This window comes from Orbicella franksi, chromosome 2, assembly GCF_964199315.1.
Source record: "Orbicella franksi chromosome 2, jaOrbFran1.1, whole genome shotgun sequence".
Classification (NCBI taxonomy): domain Eukaryota; kingdom Metazoa; phylum Cnidaria; class Anthozoa; order Scleractinia; family Merulinidae; genus Orbicella; species Orbicella franksi.
Genome location: NC_138146.1, coordinates 18,656,260 through 18,680,718, shown reverse-complemented (window position 1 = coordinate 18,680,718; position 24,459 = coordinate 18,656,260). Strand labels below are relative to the sequence as shown.

General features: G+C 38.0%; 2 protein-coding genes and 1 long non-coding RNA gene across 3 annotated transcripts in view; 1 reads left to right on the top strand and 2 right to left on the bottom strand.

Annotated features, from left to right (window-relative positions):
* Window positions 1-13,687, bottom strand: part of LOC145478395 (dynactin subunit 1-like) — a 34,758-nt gene extending 21,071 nt beyond the window's left edge. Inside the window, exons 1-4 of the mRNA XM_081456411.1 lie at window positions 13,371-13,687; window positions 9,333-9,514; window positions 7,384-7,611; window positions 274-396 (exon numbers count right to left, since the gene is read on the bottom strand). Of these exons, the coding sequence (XP_081312537.1) occupies window positions 274-396; window positions 7,384-7,611; window positions 9,333-9,514; window positions 13,371-13,524 (687 nt within the window). The 5' untranslated portion in view covers window positions 13,525-13,687. The remainder of the gene's footprint in view (window positions 1-273; window positions 397-7,383; window positions 7,612-9,332; window positions 9,515-13,370) is intronic.
* A 1,034-nt stretch (window positions 13,688-14,721) lies between these two features.
* Window positions 14,722-20,894, top strand: LOC145478426 (uncharacterized). Its single transcript, XM_081456454.1, has 5 exons — window positions 14,722-17,510; window positions 17,785-17,940; window positions 18,907-19,008; window positions 19,134-19,353; window positions 19,781-20,894. The coding sequence occupies exons 1-5, from the start codon at window positions 17,427-17,429 to the stop codon at window positions 19,912-19,914; spliced, it is 696 nt and encodes a 231-aa protein (XP_081312580.1). The 5' UTR covers window positions 14,722-17,426; the 3' UTR covers window positions 19,915-20,894.
* Window positions 19,367-24,389, bottom strand: LOC145478434 (uncharacterized). Its single transcript, XR_014048260.1, has 3 exons — window positions 24,236-24,389; window positions 20,893-21,006; window positions 19,367-19,448 (listed from the first exon to the last, which is right to left on the bottom strand). It is a non-coding gene; the product is annotated as an uncharacterized LOC145478434 (long non-coding RNA).
* Window positions 24,390-24,459: the final 70 nt, after the last annotated feature.

Below are 24,459 nucleotides of genomic sequence, written 5' to 3'. Positions count from 1 at the left end.
CTGCCTAGTTACAGGGGCCCACATATTACACATACTAGACAACTGCAATAAATTGTACATGCTGTAGTTCAAATTTATTTTGTCTCATATTCATTTATCATAATCTTGACCAAAGGAAAATGAAAATCACACTGGTTTAATCATTTGGAGCTGAAAACAAATTAACACCAAAATATAAACACGAAGTCAGCATGTAAAGAGTAATTGGGGGGGAGGGGTGGATGAACATAGAATTAAACTATTGATCTGTATTGATCCAGCAATTAAACAAACCTGCTCTAGCTGCATCCTTGATTTCTCCAATTCCTTCATTTTAGCTTTGTCTTCTTGTCGTTTGCTCTTCAGGGTCTCTAGTTTCTCCTCTAAATCCACAACAGCTTTTTCCTTTTCAATCACCTATAAACAAGAAACATATGCGGACAAAACCACTTATGTGAGTTACTATTACATGTACACATGAGATCTTATTGAAATTCAATTCCCACAGACAATACAGAAAAGTAATTATCACTTAAACTTGATTGTGTTGTGCTCCAGTTTCTGTAATGAGATGAGCCTCAGAGTATTGCCATTCCCCCTGAATAAGATTCTTATCCATCACGGATTACCCTTGAGTATTTTGTCAGTATGCCCCTCACAGTTTTTCCAACATCTACATGTATACTCCTGGATCATGGTCCAATAGAGAAGCAATGTGAGAGTAAAGCACCTTGCGTAAACCCAACCCAAACATCTTACAAGTCGTGTTAGTTACGATAAGATTTTTTAAAATTTATTTTTCACAGTGGCAAAAGAAAATGAGAGAGAATGCCTGATTCATTTATCTGATCATGATGAGTCATCTACAAACTCCAGATTTAAGTCTGTCAACACTAGCATGGGTTTCACCAAGGGCCAGGCACCAGGCAGATTGACAGGCTATGAGGATAATTCTGCCTGGCTGCTTTGACCATCTGGAGGATTGAAACCCCTGCCCAAATATCAACAATTTGTGAAAAAGTCCTCTTGCAAACCCCTTTTCAAAGAAGGGTTGATGCCATAAGATGAGTGCCAATTATTGCTTTCCACTCCTTATTGCATGCCTTCAACGATGGCATTCATGTATCTGGCAGAAAGAAAAATGGACCCGCTTGAAATAAATGCAATAGTGCAAGGGATGGGGTTGACAAGGCTACGCATCTCCTATGGTTCAAAATATTTGTACACTTGCTAGCTGTTCTCTTCAATATTATTTGCTTCCTTTGGCTTTCATTTTGCCCTATATGCTGTATTATTTGGAAGAGTAGAATAAAGCCATTTGGTTTCTTCGCTGTGTGTTTTAGCTGTGCATTTACCAAGTTATGGATGCACTTGGGAAGTTTGGAGAGCACAAAAAGTCAAGAGTTGCTCTCAGCTGCACCTCAAGCAACTCTTACACTTCTCTTGTGCTCTCCAAACATCATGCACGCATCTATAATTCTATTATACTATAATTAAAGATAGAGACCATACTGACAGATTCTCGAGTTTCACACACGAAGCGATCATCAGACTGTGCCGTTAGAGGTGGGTGGAATACAATTTAAACTAAGCTCATGGAGGACGGTTGGAGTGATCCTGTTTTTGATTGGCCGCATAAAACTTGTTTTCGTGTCTGCACTTGGTAACAAGTTCAGATCTTTTGTTCAAGAGAGTAGATCTGTCAGCTGATAGTATGCAGAGCTTTTCCGTCAGACAAAAATTGCAGGATGACGGGTTTCCCCTGTAAGAGCTTGCTCGCGTGATAATGGACCACTTGATCGAAAAGTCAGTGTTATTGCCTTTCACGTCCCAGATGTACTTTGATAGTACAGTGTCGTGTGAATGCTTGTGATGTTTGAAAGAAAGCTTATGGTTATTGTACCTAGATTTGAAATTATGCTCAGTCATGCCAATGTAAACCTTCGTTTCGCCAGGTGTTGTAGCGACAGTTGCTTTGTAGACGACATTGTTGGCAAGGCATCCACCATCAAGAGGGCAAAGGTCTTCATTTCTGCAGTTGCACGACTTATTGGACTCGACGTGAGTGCCGTCCTTAGCGAGAGGTTTTGAGTTGTGGCTCTTGATGATGTTTGCCATGTTGTTAGTGCAGCTGTAGCTGATCTTCACATTATTCCTATTAAATACCTTGTGCAATATGTGTGACCTAGGGAAATGTTTATCAACTAAGTGGAGGAACGATCTTGCAATATTTGTCTGGACATTCTCACTGTACGGCGGGTTGAACCAAATGATGTTTCTTGGTCTGTTCCTGCATCTGTGATCCGTCTGGTTATCATCCCTCACATTTTGCAGACTCTCACGATAGCCACTGGTTTTGAGAGCAACATTGTAAACATGCAAGGCCTTGTTGAATTCGTCAGGGTCGCAAGATAAGCCTGAGATTCTGGTACTAATCGTTGCTGGTAGATGGTGATTATGGAAGGTGGGTGGTTGCACTTTGCATTAGCAAAACTTCCCGGGGGAGAGATCCAATGTCACGTCCAGGTAGTTGACAATTTTCAAATTCGATTGGGCTGTTATTTGAAGGCCTAGTTCTCCAAGTATTTTTGAAAAAACTTTCCTCATCCTGTCAAGAGATCTTGCGCTCAGATTCTTAAACACTGCTAGGCCATCATCCCTGTACAGGCCGATGTTTCCACTGGGGTAAGCAGATGTAAGCTTGTGCAGAATGTACAGACCTACCAACTCACACACCTCTGCGCCATCGTAACTGCCCATCGCCACATCGAACATAGGCGAATACAAAGCAACTAAACTATTAACTCACCAAACGATATTTACATTTTATATATTTGTTTCACTTATAACCGATCAAAAAAGCCCACATTCTGGACTTTTCAAAGATGACTCATGAAATAAAATGTATCAGGCATTTCTTTTTTATTCTCTTCAACTGCTATGAAAAGAAAAGAATGCTTGATCACATGTGAAAATATCCAGGCCAGAGCTCAAACCTACAGCATTAACAAGGCAGTGCCTCCTATACTTAAAGATCTACATGTAATAATATCAGCAGTTAACTGCCATTTTATTTTTGGGTGGGATTTCCCACACTTTGTCAACGCCAGCGATATTTATTTATTTATTTGTCCATGAGAGCAAAGCATTTGTCACGTGGTTTCTACCTGGCATGTAGACTGGGTTCCACTGGCAAAAGGTGTTTTTGTGCGGCGGCCATTAGTGTGATTACTCTTAGCGGGTGTTGTTTTTTGGCAAATATTGACTTGTTTTTGAGATTCGGAGGGAGTCTTAGGCCTTAGGTCTTAGTGTTTTTCAGACACTCGCTGCCGTATTTATTGTTGATACGCGCCATTTATTATAAGGTGGGTAAACATTCGCTTTCTGTATATGCGTGAAATTCTTGGATGAATAAGGAACAATCAGTCAATCATACAACAATCATACGAAGTTCCAGTTCTCGGACAGAACTTTCTGCAATTACATATTTAAATTATGTCACATTAAAATTCCTTCGATCAGATGAAAATCCCGACAATTTCTGCGGAAATGAAATTCTAGTCATATGTCGGCTAGTAAACATTGTGCATGTCGCACCGCGCAGTCTGCAACTGTCGGAAGAAAATTTACACTTGATTGATTTCATTACTTTCAACTCCCATCTACTGCTAAAATCAGCATTTTTATATCAACAACCAAAGTTTTACTGACAGATATAACATAATGACAAAGCCCAGTGTTTTCCTGTGTATTTGGCCATGCGCACGGTGTTGGTGTACAGAGCCGTTACAAAATATGTAACACTAAAAAACATGGTGGAGTATAAAATTTAAGGACAGCTATAATAATCTGACGACATCAAATGAAAGTAAATTACATGTGCATTTATCTCCTAATGAGAAAATCCCAGAATATCTACTTACTTTCACTTGAAAACAAAATGAAAACACCATACAGGAAATTGACAATAAAAACAGGAGTGAACAAGTTTGAAATTTTTGACGTCCTTTTCATTGTCATTAAAATTTTGAGACAAAAGTCTTGAAAATCGAGGTGCAAATGAGTTGCAGATTCAAGTCGAATAGGTATTTTTCACAGAAAGTCAACACAATCAAAGATAAAGTGATTTTCTAGCGTTACATTCATATTTTTGAACCAAAGCTTTGGTTTGAATTTCAACGTTAAACATAAGCATTTTGTCCAGCTTGTGAAAATGTTTGCATCATTCGTTTGGTTCATTTCGTTTCCATCATTTGGATCGTTTCTATCGTTTGCAATGTTTCTATAGTGCGTTATGTTTTTATTGTACATTCGTATCGTTTCTATCATTCGTTTGATTTCTCTCTTGAGTATCGTTTAGAACCCAGGTTTTGAACTATCTTTGGCGTCGTTGTTCTTGCGTCTGTTACTTGGTGACTTGCCACTGGCACATGAATCTCGACTTCAGCTTCAATTGATGCACAGTTCAGGCACAGGCAGGCACAGTTTAGGCACAACAAATGCAATTTTACATAGTTCATAAATCTTATAATGCGCAGATCATTTAAAATGTTCATCAACATTGTTGTGTGACGAGCCAATGTTATGAGAGGTTTGAACTCAGTGAACTTGGGATCAGCTGAAAGTTTTGTGGCTTTCAGTGGCAGCATTAAATTACTCATGACTTTGTCATGCCAATTTCTGTAACATTAAGGCATGTTTAACATGACAACTTGTTTTAAACTACAAACGAAAGCTCCTGTACCTTCGTAAAAAACCTAGACGGATCCCAGACAACACGATTGTGTTGACTCTTTCTGTTGACTTTTCATAAAATACAATATTACAGGCTGGCCAATCTGAATCGTTGGTTCCCACGGCTAGTAAAATTCCAGGTTGAATGAAGCAGAAAGGTTTACCACTGATTTATCCTTTTTTTTATTATTTAGCACCTTTATCAGTTGATATATCTTGATTTTTGTGACATTATTTTTAGGTAATCGAGCAATTGATCTTAACTTCAGCGGAAGATAAGATCTTTCCATTTTGACATGCATTTTCTTGTCTGCACGAAACAACCCGTTAGAAGGTTATTCAACATTTCAAAACACTACAAAATTGGTTGCAACAAACAGATGATCGTTTTGTTTACCAACCCAGTTTTTCGCATGAAGGGTCCCTGGAAATCCCTCACAATGTCAACTGATCAAGTAGGTCTTCGAATAAATAAACTTGAGGTGTGCAACTAAATGCTCGAAGCGAAACGAATGATAGAAACGATAGAAACGGAACATTTGACACCATTTAACACCGGAAACCAAACGAACATTAGACACGTTGTAAATGCTGCAAACACTGTAAATGCTGCAAACTCTGCACCGTTTGGGATTGGAAATGTAACGCCGTGGCAGAGAATTTCAGTGAGTCGTGTGAAGTTTTCTGCTTGTTACTCGCTAACCCGGCAAAAGAGAGGAGATTCAAACAACAACACCACAAGCTGATATAACAGAGAATCTATGACTACGATTATTTTTGTTCACATTCAGTCCATAACGAAAAATATTCGAGTAGAAGTTGGACATTTGTCAATGATTAGCGACTGTACACCAACACCATGCGCATGGTCATTTATAGTTAACAAGTTGAGGTCCTCTCGACTGATAAACCATGATTTCTTGATACGTTGCGTGATGGTGCAGTTTCCTTAGACTCACAAGTTTTAAAGGACTAAATATTTGCATTTGCCTTCAAACTTCATGCTAAACATTTTTCTGGTCATGTTTAAGCACAAAAGCTAATTCCTAAAAGTATAATTTACGTAGACTACACTTTTCTCAGCTGGAAGCACGAATATTAGCTGACATTTGTAATTGGAGCTGATTTATCATAAACAAACTCCATGCAACCAGCAACCGAGTCTAATATTTCCATTGACAAATAAAAGTAAACAACATTTCTGATGCCATTCCATGTACATTGAGGGGGGCAGGGGGGGGGGGGGGTGGGAGTGTCTGTGTAAGAGCTGAGGCTAACTGAACTATTTGGCTCCACTGGAACTAATCAACACATCCCAGGACAATTGTAGCCCATGAAATAAAGCTGTTCCCACAGTTAACATCCCCAAGCCAACGCGATTCAAAAGTTGTGTTCATGAACATTAATTGTCCCAGTTATGTAGCACATCATCTGGCATCCCGACAAAACAGGCCACATTATTGTTGATTGCATGGTCCAGAATCACAACCAAAAACTAAACCTTCTTGTGTGCACTTGCTTTTCGATGATGTCATTTGTTTTCGCCCCTGCTGCAAAAAACAAGCCTAACCTGCAAAATGTGTTTACTTTAATGACTCTTTCAATGACCCCCCTCCCTAATAACTTGGGGTTATATATATGTCTGCTGACTTTTGTTTTTGTTTTTTTTGTTTTTGTTTTTGTTTTTGTTTTTGTTTTTGTTTGTTTGTTTGTTTGTTTTTTTGCTGGGTTTTAGTATACGTTGTGAAACAACGGTTACATGGGATTTTGCCAAGGTAACAAAAATGGCACATGGAGGAAAACCATTTTTCCTTTTCGGTTACATATTAATGACAAATGGAGAAATGTGATTTGCTCGTAATACCTTAGACATCAAAACACCAATGCAGCTTACTACATTAAATGTCAAGGGTGCTGCATGTGATCTTTTTGATGTATTCACGGGAAAAATTTACCTCCGGAAATATTGGTCATACTCACTAAATGCAGTTTCGCGTGGTAAAAGGGTCATTTACCACAGTAAAGAGTTCCGTGTAACCGAACCCTAAGGGAGCGAATTTCCTGGAAACTTAAGTCCAAACATGTTTCTCATGTAACTGTTTTTTCGTCTGCAGCCTGGGATCTTATAACCAGGACTCTACAGTATCTTTACTCGACGTTCATCACTACAAAACAACAAAATGTATAAATATTCACTGCTGCAATTTCTCTGATTTATCCATAGCGCATCAACTCTTATTTGACTGAAATCACACACAAATTCACATTGCAGACCTACTTTTAAATAAAGTATGGACTGTGGCCTAATGATTAATATGTTGGACATAAAGCCATACGTATTCTTGGGAAAACTATACTCTCACATTACTACTCTTATTAACAACATGCACCCAGGTGTAAATTAAAATGATTTCAGCTACATGTATACTCAAATTAAATTTACTTATACCTCAGGTTTTCAGGCTGTAAATACTGTAATTCAGATTTTACATGTATCAAATTTGGCAAGGTTGTTCTTTGTGACATTTCCCTTTAAAAGTGCCAGAGAAGTCCCTCAAACACATTGCATGTACCATACATGTACATGTATTTGAAATCTTCATACCTACACCTTTACCACAGCATATTTTGTGAAAAACAATCAAAATTCAACATTCCATATAAATATACCTTCTTTTGAAGTGCCATGTATTCATCAGCAGATATAGATGGTCCTGAAGACATCTTCCTTTGGCCCGATAGCAAGGGAGAGGCAGCTGCAGCAGGAGACTTGCTTGGGGGACTATCTGATGCAAGTTCTGGTAAGGTAGCTGTGCTGGATTTCGGCGTTGTAGACTTGGAGGAAGGAGGGGAAGATCTATTGCCAACATTCTCCAGAGAACCTCTAGACCCAAAAGACTGAAAATTGCGATGTAATATGATAAATACATGTATTACTAAATATATGCACGTCTTTATTACAGTGTATTATTTTACAAGGAAATTGAATAGTTGTGGTCAGCAACATTAGACAAAAGTATACTCTTTTATTTACATATTTTTTATTTTTTTTTATAGTTATGCAAAGTGATATTAAAGTTGTTCGTTATTATTGTAAAATATAATTATTCATATCATTTTAAATTGTACTTTTAGTATTTTTTTTGTTGAGCACTTTTATTGTGAGCTCCCGACTCAAAAGAAATATGGGTAACCACTCCCTGTGTCACAACGTTAATTAAATTATTACTATAATTACTATGTGTTGGTACCAACAATCATGTATCTGTACTTCATACATTTCTCACCTTCCTGGAGAGAAATACAAACTTATCCACTGACTCCAAAACCAGCCCAACCTAGCCTTGGATTTAAGGTTACTTCCCACCTTCCGGGCACAAAAAATTGTTGCTTCTTTTATTTGACAAAATTTAAATCAGTCATTTTATCTTCAGTTTACATAAGAAAAACATCAAAAATCTCAAAAAGCGGCAAAGTTATTTAAAAAAAACATATTTTCAAATAAAGGTAATAAACTGGGAAGGTGTCATAATCGCTTAAATGGACAAAACTGCCAGGGGAATTTTCGTGGTTCACGATCATCTTGGAGCTCGTATTTCATGTTATCTGGTATTGTTTATATCGTGCATTTGTTCTTTTGCCTTTGACTGCTTTGCCCGTGTTAGTGTCTTTCTCTTCAATGCAACAGCAAGAAAGAAAATGTGTTGCAATGCGATGCTTTTCCCTGGAAATCCTGATCCATTGTCATTGACGCTGGGAGGTCCTGTTGTTCCATTGGGTTGCAGTTCCATAGGCGAGATAATCTCCTGGGTTGGCGTGAGTTGTTTACGAACCTTTACAAGCTAAAATCTCGCATTTGATTTTGGGAGGAATAGAATCCACTTTGAGTGAATTTATAGGGTATGAGGATTTGATGGATTTTCGTGAAATTTTACCAGAACATTTCAGGGATAATGACAAATGAAAGTGTATCGGGAAATTTGGATCTTGAACTTATTTTTTCTGTGGCATCCATTTACACAACATGTCTTGCATATTTTTAGCTACTCCGACTTTAGATGCAGACATCTAGACAACCAATCAGAATATTGAAAAAGCCCAACAAAATTTTGTTGATTGATTCCTTGTGGATAAGACTGTGCAGCCATTTTGCCCAAGTGGAAGTGTCAGCAGCCAATAATCCTAAAAGAAAAACTCGCTTAAATTGTACTTTTATTGTAAACTACATAGATATATAGTTTGTTGTGGTTTTATTGAGACTGGCACATGTACAAATTTTTTCCAAAGGATACAGGTCTGCGAAGGTGGGACGTAGCCTTAAGGGAACATGATCCTTATATCACTTGGGACATCCTTGCTGTACCTCTCTTGACAGGAGATGTGTTTAGCAAGAGACTAATACACCGTGCAGAATACGACGAATTGAGCCAGACACAAATTCAATAAATCTATAGCTATATAACTACATGTATAAGAAAAACTTGACCCTCCTCTATAAACAACAGTTTCAGTCAAGGCAATAATCATCTTCCTTGATGTATCCATGGAAACAGGAAAGGAAGAGGACCAGGAAAACTACAAAAGTACAGAAGGAATAATATATGAACAGGAACTCGTACCTTTTCTCTTTTTTTTATTGATGCTGGGAGTGGAATGGAGGTGCCTCCACCAAGACTACTGCGTGTTACTGAACCCCTGGATGGTAAAGGTGATGTTGGTGCTTCTTCAAGCACTGTTATTTGAGACTGACGCACAAAGATTCCATGGTTCTCGGCACACTTGAAATATTCTTTACCCTGAACTAAAATGATTTAAATAGCATTATACAACAATAATTGCACCTGTAAAGGTCTGGAGACTAAAAAATGTTTGGAGGATTGTGCAAATGTTCAGTTCACAGGAATTTTTTTCAACAGCCTGGGAGCAACTATTAAACAGAAAACATATTTTTTTCAAAATCTTTCAGATAATTATGATATTTTGTGCACCAAGAATTACAGCACTTGCTCTGTATATCATCTTTTCTGCATTGTCTACTATGTAAAAAGTCACAACCCTCTGAAGGGTCCAAAGCATGTATTAATTGAAGGGGTGAGTGCAAAACCATGCTAAGTGACGATTTCGCGAAAGGGCTTGAATTCTTGCATGTGGTCTTCAATGTAATAGAAAAACGTGGTCCTGTATTTTTGTTGCTGGTTTTTGCTTCGTTTATAAAGACGCCGCTAGGAAAACCAAGTGGTTTTTCTGCGTACGCAATATCTCGAAAACGAAGCGAAGCTTAGTGGAAAAACTACGGGACATTGTTAAACATACCTAAACAAAACTGCATGCGAAATTTGGAGCGTTTTCGACAAAGTTCACTTTTAATTAAAATACCTAGCGCCTTTTTCCCGCCGAGGTCTTCAAATAAATGAAGCCTGGCCTTTGTTATGATAAACAGAGCCGATCCTTTGTTATAATAGCCAAGCCAAGCCTTTGTTATAAGTCGAAGTCTCGCCTCGGTTTATCATAACAAAGGATCGGCCTGCCGCGTCTGCAAGGACTTTGATTTCACTTAGAAAGCAGCAAAATGTCAATTTCATGCAACGTATAAGCTCAAAAATGTTGATTTTAGGTCAAACAAGGTTTAAATGTTGATTTTATGTTAACATGTGATGGCAAGGAGGTTGATTTCACTTAGAAACCAGCAAAATGTCAATTTCACGCAACGCATAAGCTCAATGATGTTGATTTCAGGTCTAAATAGGTTAAAATGTTGATTTCACGTTCACAGGTCACGGCAAGGATGTTGGTTTCACTTACAAACCAGCAAAATGTCAATTTCATGCAGCGCATAAGCTCAATGATGTTGACTTCAGGTCTAAATAAGTTAAAATGTTGATTTCACGTTAAAGCGTGACGGCAAGGATGTTGGTTTCACTTAGAAACCAGCAAAATGGTAATTTCACGCAGCGCATAAGCTCAATGATGTTGATTTCAGGTCTAAATAGGTTAAAATGTTGATTTCATGTTAACAGGTGACGGCAAGGATGTTGGTTTCACTTACAAACCAGCAAAATGGTAATTTCAAGCAGCGCATAAGCTCAATGATGTTGATTTCAGGTCTAAATAGGTTAAAATGTTGATTTCACATTAACGCTTGACGGCAAGGATGTCAATTTCACTTAGAAAACAGCAAAATGGTAATTTCACGCAGCGCATAAGCTCAATGATGTTGATTTCAGGTCTAAATAGGTCAAAATGTTGATTTCACGTTAACGCGTGACGGCAAGGATGTTGGTTTCACTTAGAAACCAGCAAAATGTCAATTTCACGCAGTGCATAAGCTCAATGATGTTGATTCTAGGTCTAAATAGGTTAAAATGTTGATTTCACGTTAACGCTTGACGGCGAGGATGTTAATTTCACTTAGAAAACAGCAAAATGGTAATTTCACGCAGCGCATAAGCTCGATGATGTTGATTTCAAGTCTAAATAGGTTAAAATGTTGATTTGACGCTAACGCGTTACGGCAAGGATGTTGGTTTCACTTAGAAAACAGCAAAATGGTAGGAGCCTATGATGGGCTCCTGAAAATGGTAATTTCACGCAACGTGTAAGCTCAAAAATGTTGATTTCAGGTCAAAAAATGTGTAAATAAAAATAAAATAAAACAAATAAACATTTCAATGAGCACTTTTCCAAATACAGCAACGTCTTAAATGGCTAAAAAAATCACGAGATAAAACATAGTTTTCGACAAACGCAATCGTAGCTTTATGTCACGCACCGTCATTAAACTTGCAAGTTCAAAATGCGCTGGTACCTCTTATGCCTGATGAGGATAACAACTTTGGTGGCTGTTTAGTTTTGGATTTAAGAATTTGATGACTCCACGTGAAAACGCTCTATAAATAGGGCTGACAGATTAACAGATTAACCCTTCTGCGCAATGTATGGGTCTCCATACATCTGCATGTCCGCTGATCCCAGAAGCTCAAAACACTACAAATCATGTCGATTTGAAATAAACATGGCGGTCGATACAAGACAAATTTTATAAGTCTAAAACCAGTTCTCGCTTTCCAAACTTTGACGCTAGCAACGCTTGGCAAATGGGCCACAACTCACCAGAGGGTATTTTTCTTGGGCAAGAACTGCTCTTGGACTTTGCTACCTGGCTCGATCTGACTTCGAACGCCGATAACACAATTACAGTATATCAGCTGCCTTCGAAGTTTCAAAACACGTTTTGATTCTTTAAAACGTGCTGATGACTTACGGGTTTATCGAGGCTTTATGATGCCTCTCAACCACCAGGCAGGCATACAAAGTACTTTAAAACAATGCTTAAGATATTAGTTGACAGAGCTCTAATGTGGCACATCTCTTTTTTGCTTGATGGCATTTCGTTTGACACTCGATCGATTCACGTGTTGTGTTCACGTTACAATAGCCGATGTAAACAATCTGTTCCCAGATTTCCGCTCTATATGCTGTGGGATTTGGTTTTGACTTCATACACTATAAACAGTCTGCCTGTTTCCTGTTCAACAAATAAACTCCTAAAGACATGGCTATGAAAAGCCAAGTTTTTTGCCTACGTTTTAACTCGAAAACAAAGCAAAAACCAGCGACAAAAATACAGAACCACGTTTTTCTATTACATTGAAGACCACATGCAAAAATTCAGCTAATTTGGAGCAAAAAAAAAGAAAAGCAACCAAAATCGTCACTTATCCCCTTTTATGACTAGCTTCTTCATCTGTTATTATGTCCTGTCCCACGTCATGCAGCTGATATGGTCTCAATCACATGTCACGTTGCCAATTTGGGGTAATTACATGTCACACAAAAATCCTTTGCCACCCCCTGAGTAGAGTTGGCTTGACAAGTTTATTTTTTCAGGGGGGAGGAGTGGTTTGGGGAGGTATCATGTAAACAAATTATACAGAGGCAATCAGGATGAACTCACATTGGTATAAAAGTTATCCCCACCCCAACACGTTCACTTCAGAATCTTTTTCTCAGTTGTCATAGGTTTTGTCCGATAATATGTTACAAAATACCCAACATTTTAAGTGAATCACACGAATCTCGCAGCTACGTTCAAAAAACCTTCAAATTTCCCATCCACACAGCCATGCATAGGTCTACAGTACTTTCTTTCTTTATTTATTTATCTATTTATTTGTTTATTTATTTATTTATTTATTTATTACACTTTAATGGCAATTAAATCTAAGTCTAAAGGCATACACAAACAGGCAAAGCCATAAGGATAATCTGTGAAAGAGTGGAACACTCCATGCAAGACAGATCACCATGTAGCTAATCTACATAAATAATCATGTAACAACAATCGAAAAAAAAAAAAAATTAAATCAAACATTCATTCCTCGCTTAAAAACTTCTTCATTCCCGACTTTCATTGCCTTCACTTCAACTTTCTTAAATGTATCTCTAAAGACATTGACCATAATGAGCCGATCAACTGGTAATTTTCATAAATCACTTACCCTTAAATTGACTGAATTTTGATCGTTGGCTATCGTAGCAAGATCTGATTGTATAAAGGTCATAAATTTATTGACTAGATTTAAGTCAATTTTTAACTGAGGCATGTTCGATTTCCTGCTTATTGAAATTATGTAAAACAATTTCGTTATATCACATACCTGTTCCGTCATTTTTTCCCTTCGGTTCATCCAAAATAACTCCGATCCACTTGCCAGATGCAAACATGGTCGCCCCAACATAGGCCACAGTTCCCACCAGTCCTTTACCAACAACCTCCACTCGCATTCCAGTTTTCGCGTTTGGCCCCGACATTTTGTTCTCAATTATAGATATAGCAGCAAATATTTCTTTCCCATAAAAAGAAGAAACTTTCCTATCATCAGAGTGAACTATTTAGGGAAGAAATGTGTTACATTTCTCGCTTTGAGCACTCCTTTTCAAAATGGCGGCTGAAGTGTACCCAGTTGCCACTTTGACACTTCAGTGATGTTTACACAATAGAGTTTCTAAAGCTTTAGAGCGAAGAGGACCCCCGAAGGTACCCGAAGAGAAATCTTCTGCGGAGATCATATCGCTTCAACATGATTAGAAATCGTTATTTGAAAGAAATCTCAGTCAGAATGCTTCTTAAACAATTAAATTATTTGCTCTCGATTTCTATGAAGAGATAGTTACTATCACCACATAGAAATGTCGAGCTCATAAGTAATTCTTATCGTTAATTTATAGCAGTACGGCTGGCCTAAGAGGAGTGAGACGTTCCAGTTTGCTTGGGGTTAGTTCCACTCCGATTTTCTGTGGTTTAATAGCTTTCATGTGTCAGTTTTGAGGACGACACTATATTGTATAAATTTGAGTTCTGGCAGCTGGTACCTCCTAGCACCCATGCCGGCTTGTGTTGTGATTAGTGAGCTTACATCAGCCGGCGCAGGATGACTCACGCGGTGTGCAAAAACTGCTGTTCTTTTTCTTTTTGTTTTAAAATAAGTGTTATACGAAAATAATGTTTTAAAATAAACAAATAGAACAAGACTCTGTTAAGAAAAGTCAGTTTGCCAAGGAAACAAGTGGCAACCTTGCTGGAGACAGGAAAAGGAACGAGCGAGGGAGACCGGCCTGTCTTCCGAGACCAACCCTGAGAAATTGGGAAACCTAATATGAACTAAAAACAGGAAAAATCTACTATTAAAAATCAAGGCATCCTCCAATCGAATGTTCTCGTATTCAGTCTTTCACAAATCTCTTCACTCCTCATGTTTGGTTTAATTATGCAAACTTGCATTGATACGTTGTCGTTGAATAATTTACGAGCAATGTAGTTTATTCGAACTTAATTTCGCGATTTTTGCCATGCAATATTTCGGGAGATTTTAATTTCGCGATTTCAAGGAGACAAAATGAAAAAGGAGCATTAAATGTCGCGAAAGCAGGTTGTTTCCATAAACTTTACAAGGTAATAAATCATACTGTTCGAAGGAATTTCTCAACTGACAAACTTTCTCTGTTCTTTTTCCACAATAGCGATATGCTGAAATCAGATTTGACCCACACAAGAAAATGTGATTTTTTTTTTAAATTAAGCAGACGTTATGAAAGTACTCGATGAAGAAACTGAGATGGCTAGCAAACTGTGGAAACGAAATAACACTTATTCATGCAATTGTTTGATTTTTAAAATTTATTATGGTGAATATTAAATTTCGCGTTGGTAAATTTCGCTACGTTTTTTTTTTCGCGAACCATTAATTTCGCAGTTTTTGTTTGTGCGGGAAACACGCTAGATAAAAGACGGGAAAAGTGAAGGGTTTCGAGGATCAGTTGACCAACTGGTCGTAGATTGACACGTGTACATGAACTAGATTTTCACCGCGCTTACCTCGGGATAATTTTTTAAGAAATTGTGTAAGAATTTCAGCAGAAAAGTTTCTACAAGAGAGCATTCTATATTAATTTTGAAGAGCCATTCTCGATAGAAAAATAGACGAACCTTCAGTCTGACCTTTTTCTCACAATTCTCTGACGCTACCTGCCGGCCGGGAGTTTCAACAATGAAATCGATTGAAAGGCCAACAATTTTCTGTTACGCTTAAACTCGGGCAATTCGTACACTGCGAAACCAAAACGGTTTTTAGATTCGCTACGCGTTTCTAAAGAAACATGGAAAGCTTTCAAGGGCAAACAAGTGGTTCTGTCGAACCGTGCTGATTTGAGACCGTACCAGTTTACAGGGGCACCAACAACAGTTTTCTCTCAAATGCGAATTTATTACGGATTCTTTTGTCCGTTTCTCAAAAACCTTAGGTCTTATTGCCTTTCTGAAAATCATCGCTGATCTCTTTTTCGGTACCCAAAACGACATACATATTTATCAATCTGAAAAGAACAAGGGAAACGATACGTTAGGTGCCCCTGCGAAGTATCTACAGTACTGGTTGACGAATTTCTCGAGCTTGAGCGTCATGTACCATCTCCATGTTCTCAACACTCAAAAAATATAACAAAATATCGACGGGAAGACTTATTCAAATCAAACTTCCTCAGAGAACTCAATGTTTATTTAGAAACGCCATTTTAAAAATCCCTTCAAAATTTTCCATTTTTGTTCTGAAATGCATGTTTAGCGATTCCAACTAGGACGGTTTGAGTAGGACTTTTGGTCAGTTCACTGACTGCCGAGAATATATAAACTCCATTTTGCACCCGTGAGTCTATTATAGAACCGAAAGAAGGCATGCGATTTTTAATGACTTATTATGCCCAAGCGAGCAAGATTCGTCCACTACGAACACAAGACCAAAATAGTTTTTGAATCTCTTCGCATTCCTAAATAAACGTAGGATACTCTTTTAGGAGGTTTAAAAATTTAAAAAACTCTTTCCGTCGTAAACATTGCCAGATGAAGCAGATCTAAATATGCTAAAATTCTGGAACATATTTGCACCCAGGCAAAGTTAAGGGGACATATTTTTAACTTGAGACCGGAACATTTCAAGACGCGAATTGTCAACGAACGAGTTCCTGGAGTTCTTGTTTACAGTATATCATTTTGTGCATTTTAGATCAAAGTTCCTCAAATATGCTAACAATAAAACGTCAGCACGGAAACTTTAGTTTATTTCAATATGATTGAATGTGACCGGTCATCATAAGCTATCAAGACAGGTGAGACGAAGGCTTTTACCAGTCAAAAATCCACAATTAGGCCCGTCCCATTGTCCGATGACCGGCGGTTATTTCCATCCCTGTCGAAGGGTTGAATAAGACTTTCCATCCAAATCTGAAAAAATTTCTGACGGCTGGGCATTTATCAGTCCCGTTACCGGCTGTCCGGCGCATGGTCACTGCGTATAGTTACTACTAGGTAATGTAAGGCTAACAAGATCGATAAATATAGAAAAGTTTTTCTTTCTTTATTTACGCAATTCAGCGTTACTATATTACCATAACCGTGTTTATTTGCCGTGACAAGTCCCCTGACAATGGAGCAGTTTTATTGACTAACAGTTATGAAAGGAATGGGTCAGAACTCAATGGAAACAACTGAGTACCTTCATCGCATTTCGATTTATTCCTTCGGATGTAAAAAAGAACGAGTTGCTAGAACTGTTAGGGGCAGGATATCAGGTTCCTAAACAGGAATTTTTCAAGAGTATCCTTAGACTTTTTACGTATGATAACCACTTATACTGACAGCTCTTTCAACTAACACAGACTTCCGGACCAGTCTTTAGTGTGTGCCCTAAAGATTATCATATGTCTTCACATGTGAGCGGATTCCAGCTTTCGCGATTTCTTTTTTCGGTGCCGGAATGTTGGCGTGAATTTAAATTTCGTGTTTCTTTTTTTGGATTTTCTAGAGTTTGTGGCGATCTCAGCTGATTTCATCGATCTTTTTAAAACTGTTCAATCTTTTTTTATTTCAAATTTAGCAAGAACAGAGGTTAGTTGGAAAATCTATATTTACACGAATAGACCACGTTGGTGGCCAATGCGCAAAACTTCATGTAGCTTGAACGTTCAAGACAACGGAAACAGAGTTATAAATAACTCGTGCGGGACATTTCAGGTTTTTTCTGAACAATAGGCAGTGAATAGGCAGACTTGTTTAAAGCTGGTTGCTTCCTTCTACACTTTGTCAGTGTGTCGAAGAGTGACTTAGTTGTGATTCTCTAAACTTGGTGTTGGTGTATTAAACAGAAGACGGCCGGACAACTATGGCTCGCTTGATGTTGCAGATGTTGCTTCTTTTTGTAGTCGCCTCGATGACTTTTGCTTCCAGGGCAGGAACTTCTCAAAAAGTAAGTAACAATTTTTGGTTCAAACTGGTGCTTTGAGAATTGTTTGGAACCAGAGTGTGATTTGGTACGCTGGGAACGAGAACACCGTAACAATTCACCTGTCTGCATGGTCCAAGCATGGTTAAGTGAACACGGGGTACCAATTATTTCCGAGCTGTTCCAAAAATCGGTAGAAAATGCCAACCCGGTCAATCAGTCCTTAAAAATGGATACAAAACAATAATTCTGTTAATACTAGTCGTAAACATTTCTAAAACTCTCTTTACTTCTGAAGAGTTCATCGCCCAGCTACGCACTGAAAGTCTCCAAGGATGGGAAAGATTATGATGAAGACGTTTCGGCCAACATAAGGGATGGAACCGAGACTTTTCACCTTCGTGAAGCCTCATCTGGCAAAGATGCTGGAGATATCATCTACGACTTAAAAAGGGTAATTATTATGTTAACTTTCTGCGTCACCTTCTGTGCTGGTAGAACCTGAGATTTGAATGAGCACAATCACGCCAGTCATCAAAAATTAAGCTGCGATCAAATGAAAACAAGAGTTAATAATGTTCCTGTGCGTTATTGCAATTCGAATCAACTTTTTTTTTTCAAATCAACTGTCATTCAAGTTGGATCTGAGGGTCTAATTACCTGAATAATATCAACATAATTTAATATATGTTTGAATTCAGTTTTTCTGTTTTTTTTCTGTGCGATTCATTAACGAGGCCCTCTTAGGAGTTTTCGGGATACGGGATATTTGGGCCAAAAATTAACGGGATGTAGGATAATCAGACCCTTGTTAATACGATTAATACTATATGTTAAATAAGACAAACCGTCCCAGGTACGGGTGCTCAGATACAATAGCGAGAAAGATGGGTAAAGCACTTTGTGGGGCTTGAATTTTTTGGGATTAGAAATTTTGTGCATTCATTTGTGGAACATAGACTTTGGCAAAGGTTCCTTGGGGGTCACTATTGTCAAAAAAGACCGTGCCTCACTATTCTTCTTTTGAGTCAAAGAATTGAGACTTTCTTGAGTAGTTCTGAGCCATTAAGCTTTTTTTGCAATAACAATGGCTTCATTCACACTTCCCTATGACTAATCAGCACACTTGAATAATCCCCTTCCTTGGGTATACTATTCTTGAGTCACTTAGAAAACTTGTTCGATTGATCTTTACGAAAATTCTCTCAACTAGTTGGTAGTGCTGCAGCAAGTGTTGATTGTGTTTACATGGCTAATTGGAGTGAAACATTTTTAATGAAATCAATTCCCTTGACTGGCCACGTGGCGTTATCCTGTCACAATTATTTCACAGCTGTTCTTTTTACTCCAAATGTCTTGTACATGTAACTGGCAAAGAGTCTAGCTCTGTAATCAAGCAAATTGTCTTTTAAATCTGCAGAATTTGACAATGATCCGAGTCCCAGAAGCAAGGGCCTGCTTTCTGAGTGAATCAACCAAAAATATTCCCAGTCCAGCTAACTTGCTGCAACTTCTCAAACTGGTAAGTGTAATATTTTATGGGTCACAAAGGACCAAGCATGTGTCTTTCTTAACTCTGTGTGTAAATAACTTTGTGGATCTGTTAAAGTTTTGGGTCATAGCTTTTTTTGTTATTTTTTTCATCAGCTGAATGGCAAAGGTGATTTGAAAATAACTCCTCAAACTGAAGTGAAGTTGAAGGTTCATGGTACACTTACAGACCGTTCTCAACTGAGCAGGGAGATGGTGAATCTTTGCGCAAAGCTTACAATCTACCAAGTCACCGAGGATAATTCAAACCCACAGAACATGAATCAAACAAATGATGCAGTGGAAAATGCTGATGAGGCCCAGTTGCCTGCAAAACGTAAGTAATCAGAATCTAATATTTGTGAATTACCTGACTGTAAGCTGTATTCTTTTTGTGAAGCCACCAAGCTTGAAGATTTGGCTGCAAGAATTCTGAGGCAAAAATGTAACATATCAGGATTTTTTTTTTTTTACAGCAAATACCATAACTTGAAACCTTACAAAAATCAAAGTCAAGAACATATATCAAATAATTGATAAGAAGAAAATATAAAAAAAATTAGTGATTTTCTACAACTATTTTATTTCTATCTTTCTTTTTAAACAAATAAATCTTCAAGACTAGAGACATTATGGCCTGTAATTTTACAAAAAAAATCACAAACAAAACCTTAGTCAGTCCCATGTAGACTATCTAAAAAGACACCTTAAAATATATTTGACTTCTGTTATGTTATCACTCTGAACTACTTCATTTTTTTCAGATGCAAAACGTATTTGGAAACACGTGTGTAAAACTATCTGTTCCTTGATATGCTGGACGAAGTGCAGTGGCTGGGTTTGCTATCCAGTGTGTAAGCCTGTGTGCCGTAAAGTGTGCTCTTGGATTTTTGGGTAAAGCAGAATGTTCCTGCATTTACCCACCAATGTGGCACTATTAACACAAAGCTTTGTAATTTTAGTTTACTATTTTTTAAGTTTGGGGTTCAAGTCAGTTTTTCTATTGTCTTGTAAATGACAGGAATTTTACTGGCTGGTTAACTGGGGATTTAGCTGTAAACATTTTAAAGTACGCCACAAGCTAAGCAAAAGGAAATAAAGCCACTTGGTCAACAGCACAACTTGATGCCTATGTGTTGTTTTTTGATTCAATACTCAGTTTCACTTGCTAAGCCAGTAGCTAACAAAAGCCATGACATCAAATCTGGTACAAGCATGCCTGAACAAATCTCATGACCTTCGTGTATCTCCTTAATACCTGGAGAGGATTGGTTTCAATTTATTGCTGTTAAAGTGGTTTTCAGTTGAGTGTCAAAAAGTAATTGGTTTTGCATTTACTACGCCGAATGATTGGCTTAAAAAACTTGTGCCTCTTTTTCATCCAACCAGAAGTAAAATCAAAACCAATCGTGACTACCTCGCAGGTGTTTTCCCGTTCTTTACGTCAGCTACATGTAATTGCTTCCAGTTTTGATTGGTTCATTATATTGTCTGTGTTCTCTGTGATTGGTTAGAGTGATAACTTTGGTTTTGGTTTACGACACTCAATTGAAAACCACTCTATCAAATGGCACCCGATTATATAATTGAACGTTGACTAGAAAAATGCCTTGAAGGTCATTGGAAAGAGAATTGAAAATGTGTTTCCAAAGTTAATTCACCGAGACCAAAGTAAATTTATTTAATCTGACTGTTAGCTCAGTCAGAACATTCACTCACTATCTGATATTCTTGATCAGAATAAATAGAGATGCTCTTGGGATTTTGTATAATTTACTATGTTTTAAAAATGCTTTCAATACGATTGAGTGGTCTTTCATTAACCAGATGCTGAAGCTATTCATTTTGGGGAAAGTATTCAACAATGGGTCATTACCTTCTACACTAAATGGCAGATAACAGCTTCACTATGGAGTTTTTCTCCTTGTTTAGAGGAGTCACACAAGGCTGTCCACTGTTGCAGTATTTAACCATTTTCAGAATTGAGATCCTAGCAGATATGATAAATGAGAATATTTGTGGGATAAGCACTTACCACAGATCATACCTCACTGCTACGTAATGATCACCTCTCATTTTGAAAATTTAAGGCCCTGGACCCCAAGTATATAAATTTTTTAATGGCTCTGTCAATTCCAAAAGGGCTCTTCTGCCCGTCCCCCTCCGACATTGGATAGGCATTTGACAGGTTGCCAGTCCCCACCAAGGGGCATTTACTTGCAAAAGGTTGCCCGGGGGTGGGGCATTCAACAATTAAGACAAAGCCAAAGATTTATACATCAGTACATAAGCCTACTTTATTAAACATCAAAGCGATTAACCCTATGTCAAGAACGTAATTGTAAATTCTTTACCTGACATTTAGCCCACTGGAAACTAGCTCGTACCCTACTCCCACCCCCAAAAATTCATGTTGGTCTTCCATGTGCAAGAAAATCAAGTTGAGAGGTGATGGCGAACATGAGGGATGCATATGGCAATCATATGTAACCTTATATATAAGCTTATAACATAACTAAAGCAAAGCGCGCACTCTGATTGGTTAATTTAGCGTCTGCTATTTGCCCATGGGTGTACGCTGCTGACGTGTGTGCTAATGTTTACAAAGCAAATCTTTTGACAGACATTGTTTCCAAAGTAATGGCCGACGTCCTTCTGCCAGAAATGCGAAACTGTCTTCACAGTTGTCTGAAGATGAAACTTTATCGAGTTACTGGTGTGCAGTCGGTTGTCATGAATGAATTTTTGCGTGCTTGTTTTCTCTTGTCATGTAAGACTACACGAACACTTTTTTGTGATGTAGTGCAATAAAAGGACTTCTGTTGTTCCAATGTCTCAATGTTATGTTATAAAACAAATGGTAAACGCCATAGCGTGCACTATTGAGTTATGGATGCACTTGGGAGGTTTGCTAAGCACTCAAGAAGTTAGAGTCGCACTCGGCTATCGCCTCGTGCGACTCTTACGCTTCTTTTGTGCTTAGCAACCTCCCGCGTGCATCCATAACTCAATAGTTCACGCTATGGCGTTTATCATTTGTTAATTAATATATAAAGCAAACAGGGATGAGCCTTCTTTCAATGAGTTTTCTCTGCAAAAGTATATTGTCTGTGCAAGTTTATCTTTGTCTAAGTTGCGGAGATTGGTGTGCACTACTTTTGACCATGCTTGAAATCAATCAATTTCAACACACTTTAGATAAAAAAAGTTGATTACACATAAATAATAGTCATAATCAAACTATAACAAGATTTTAATACCAATTAAAAGAAGATACTTTTTCGCATTAGCGGTCATGAGTACACAGCGATGCTGCTATATAAGCTGAAGTGAAGAATGAAAGAACGGCAAATATTGAGCTTTAGCTTTTAATACAGGGCATTTGCACTATTCTCACTGGCCCACCATGGGGATTTTGTATGGACCAGCTACCCCACAATGGGGCATTTGCCACCTTATGGAAAGAAAAGGTCAAATTCTTGTCCAAAGCCCGAAGTGGCGGTGGGGTGGGGTTGGGCGGGCTTGGAATTGACAGAGCCATAAATATTTGCCACAAGTTGGATCTTATCCTGCTAATCAAAATTTGATAATAAAGAAAGGGTTTCATCATGCCGTTTTTGAAATAAATGTAGTTAATGCTAAAATTAACGGAGCTTTTAGCTGGTCATTCTATCGCTATGGTAATGCACCTATCAATGTTAAGCCGCTGGGGGGGGGGGGGGGGGGGGAGGCCGGGCATAGGCAGGGGTTTTGACGTAACAAGTCTGCCTGTGGTTGGGACTTTTGATCATTCGCCGAATCCGGGGGGTTGGAACTTTTGACTTCAACCGTTAGTAGACTGAGCCCTACCGACGCCATCTTGGATATCCGCAACATCCGCCATCTTGGATGACAGAGAATGACTGGAAACAAACTGTACAGAATTGGAAGAAAACAATGTTCCAGATTGCTGGCTGTGCATGAGATGCTCAGAAGTTTGGTGTTGAACTGAACATTGTTGTAGACATTCTGTAAACAAGGCCTTTGTTACAGATATTAGCTTTTCCTTAGTTAAAGGTTAACTCCATTGCTACACATCATTGATTTGTATTTTGAAAGCTGTGCATGGAAACAAATTTCCAAATCCTACATAACGTAAGACTGTTTTTAATTTAAGCTCAAAGGAATTGAAGTTATGAAACATTTTACAGGATAGTGTTCTGTATTCACCTTCATACATTCATTGAATCTTTATGAGCCTACCATGTGCAGTGTATTATTATGAATTAGCGAATACATCTAAGATCTGTAGTCCTCTTATGGGGCTTTTTCATATTTCTGTACTACAGATAGAGGTTAACATTTTATTTCCATCGTTTCTGTTTAAAATGTAAGTAACTAAAATGTTACAATGGTGTTGGACACTAGTCGTGATAAGAATTTCCATGTTTTCAGTCTTGTTTAGTTGTATAAGTTTAGGCAGTCATCACAATTAAATTAATATAAATTAGGTGACATTTCTATATTAAACAGATGTTGCATTTTGAAGTTGTTGCTTTGTAGCCTTTTATTTACAACTTTTTGATGTTTAAGTCTTTTTTTTGACAGACCTATACCTTTTTCTAGATAGAGGTGGAGAATTTGCATTCTTTTGAACAACACTAATATCCCTGGGATAGGGAATTTGCACTATTTTGACCAAGGTTAATTTCCCTGGGGTCAGGCATTTGAACTGAAAAGATGATCGGAGTTCAAATCCCCCGCCTTTGCCCGCCCCCCCTCCCCACCCCCTCACCAGCGGCTTAACATTGATAGGTGCATAACCTATATCTATTGTGTCACGAAATTCACCAATGACTGGGCAGTTTTTTGATACCATGATTGTAGCATCAACTGATAAAGAGTGGTTATAATGAACCATCAAAATCTAAGTCTTGGAAAGTACTGGAAACTATTTTGAGGCTTTTTATTAAGTCTTCACAAGGCAATCTCAGCATCCCAATGTTTGAGAGCCTCACGCGATGGAAGGCGAATTGTGAAGTGAAGTGAAAGACTTTATTTAATGAGGGTGACCCGTGACAGTAACTTAAGTTACTGATAAACTTGGGGCCCTCAGCTTAAAATAATCAGAATGCTAAAAATATATTATTTACAATAAAATGCTAAAATACGATATTTTAGAATCAATATCTAGAATCGATAAAATCTAGAATCAATATCTTTCTTCACAAACAGCTTACCTTGTGGTATTTTTAATTCTTTTGTCCAAAAATTTCCCTGATTTATACAGCCACAAAGTTGTTTCATCCAATAAATAACAGAAATAACGAAGCACATAGAAGCTTCGCACCCATAATGGCGGTTAACATGAAATTAAATTTACGTCATGTAAGTTGTCGCGAAGTGTTACATTTTATGAAAACCACGTATCGTAGTACTTTACGCTGGTTCTTACATGACATAG

Coding starts and splice junctions, on each gene's coding strand:
- LOC145478426 (XM_081456454.1), top strand. CDS start 17,427: ATGGCTCGCTTGATGTTGCAGATGTTGCTTCTTTTTGTAGTCGCCTCG. Junction 17,511..17,784: donor GGGCAGGAACTTCTCAAAAA/GTAAGTAACAAT, acceptor TTACTTCTGAAG/AGTTCATCGCCCAGCTACGC. Junction 19,354..19,780: donor GGCCCAGTTGCCTGCAAAAC/GTAAGTAATCAG, acceptor CATTTTTTTCAG/ATGCAAAACGTATTTGGAAA.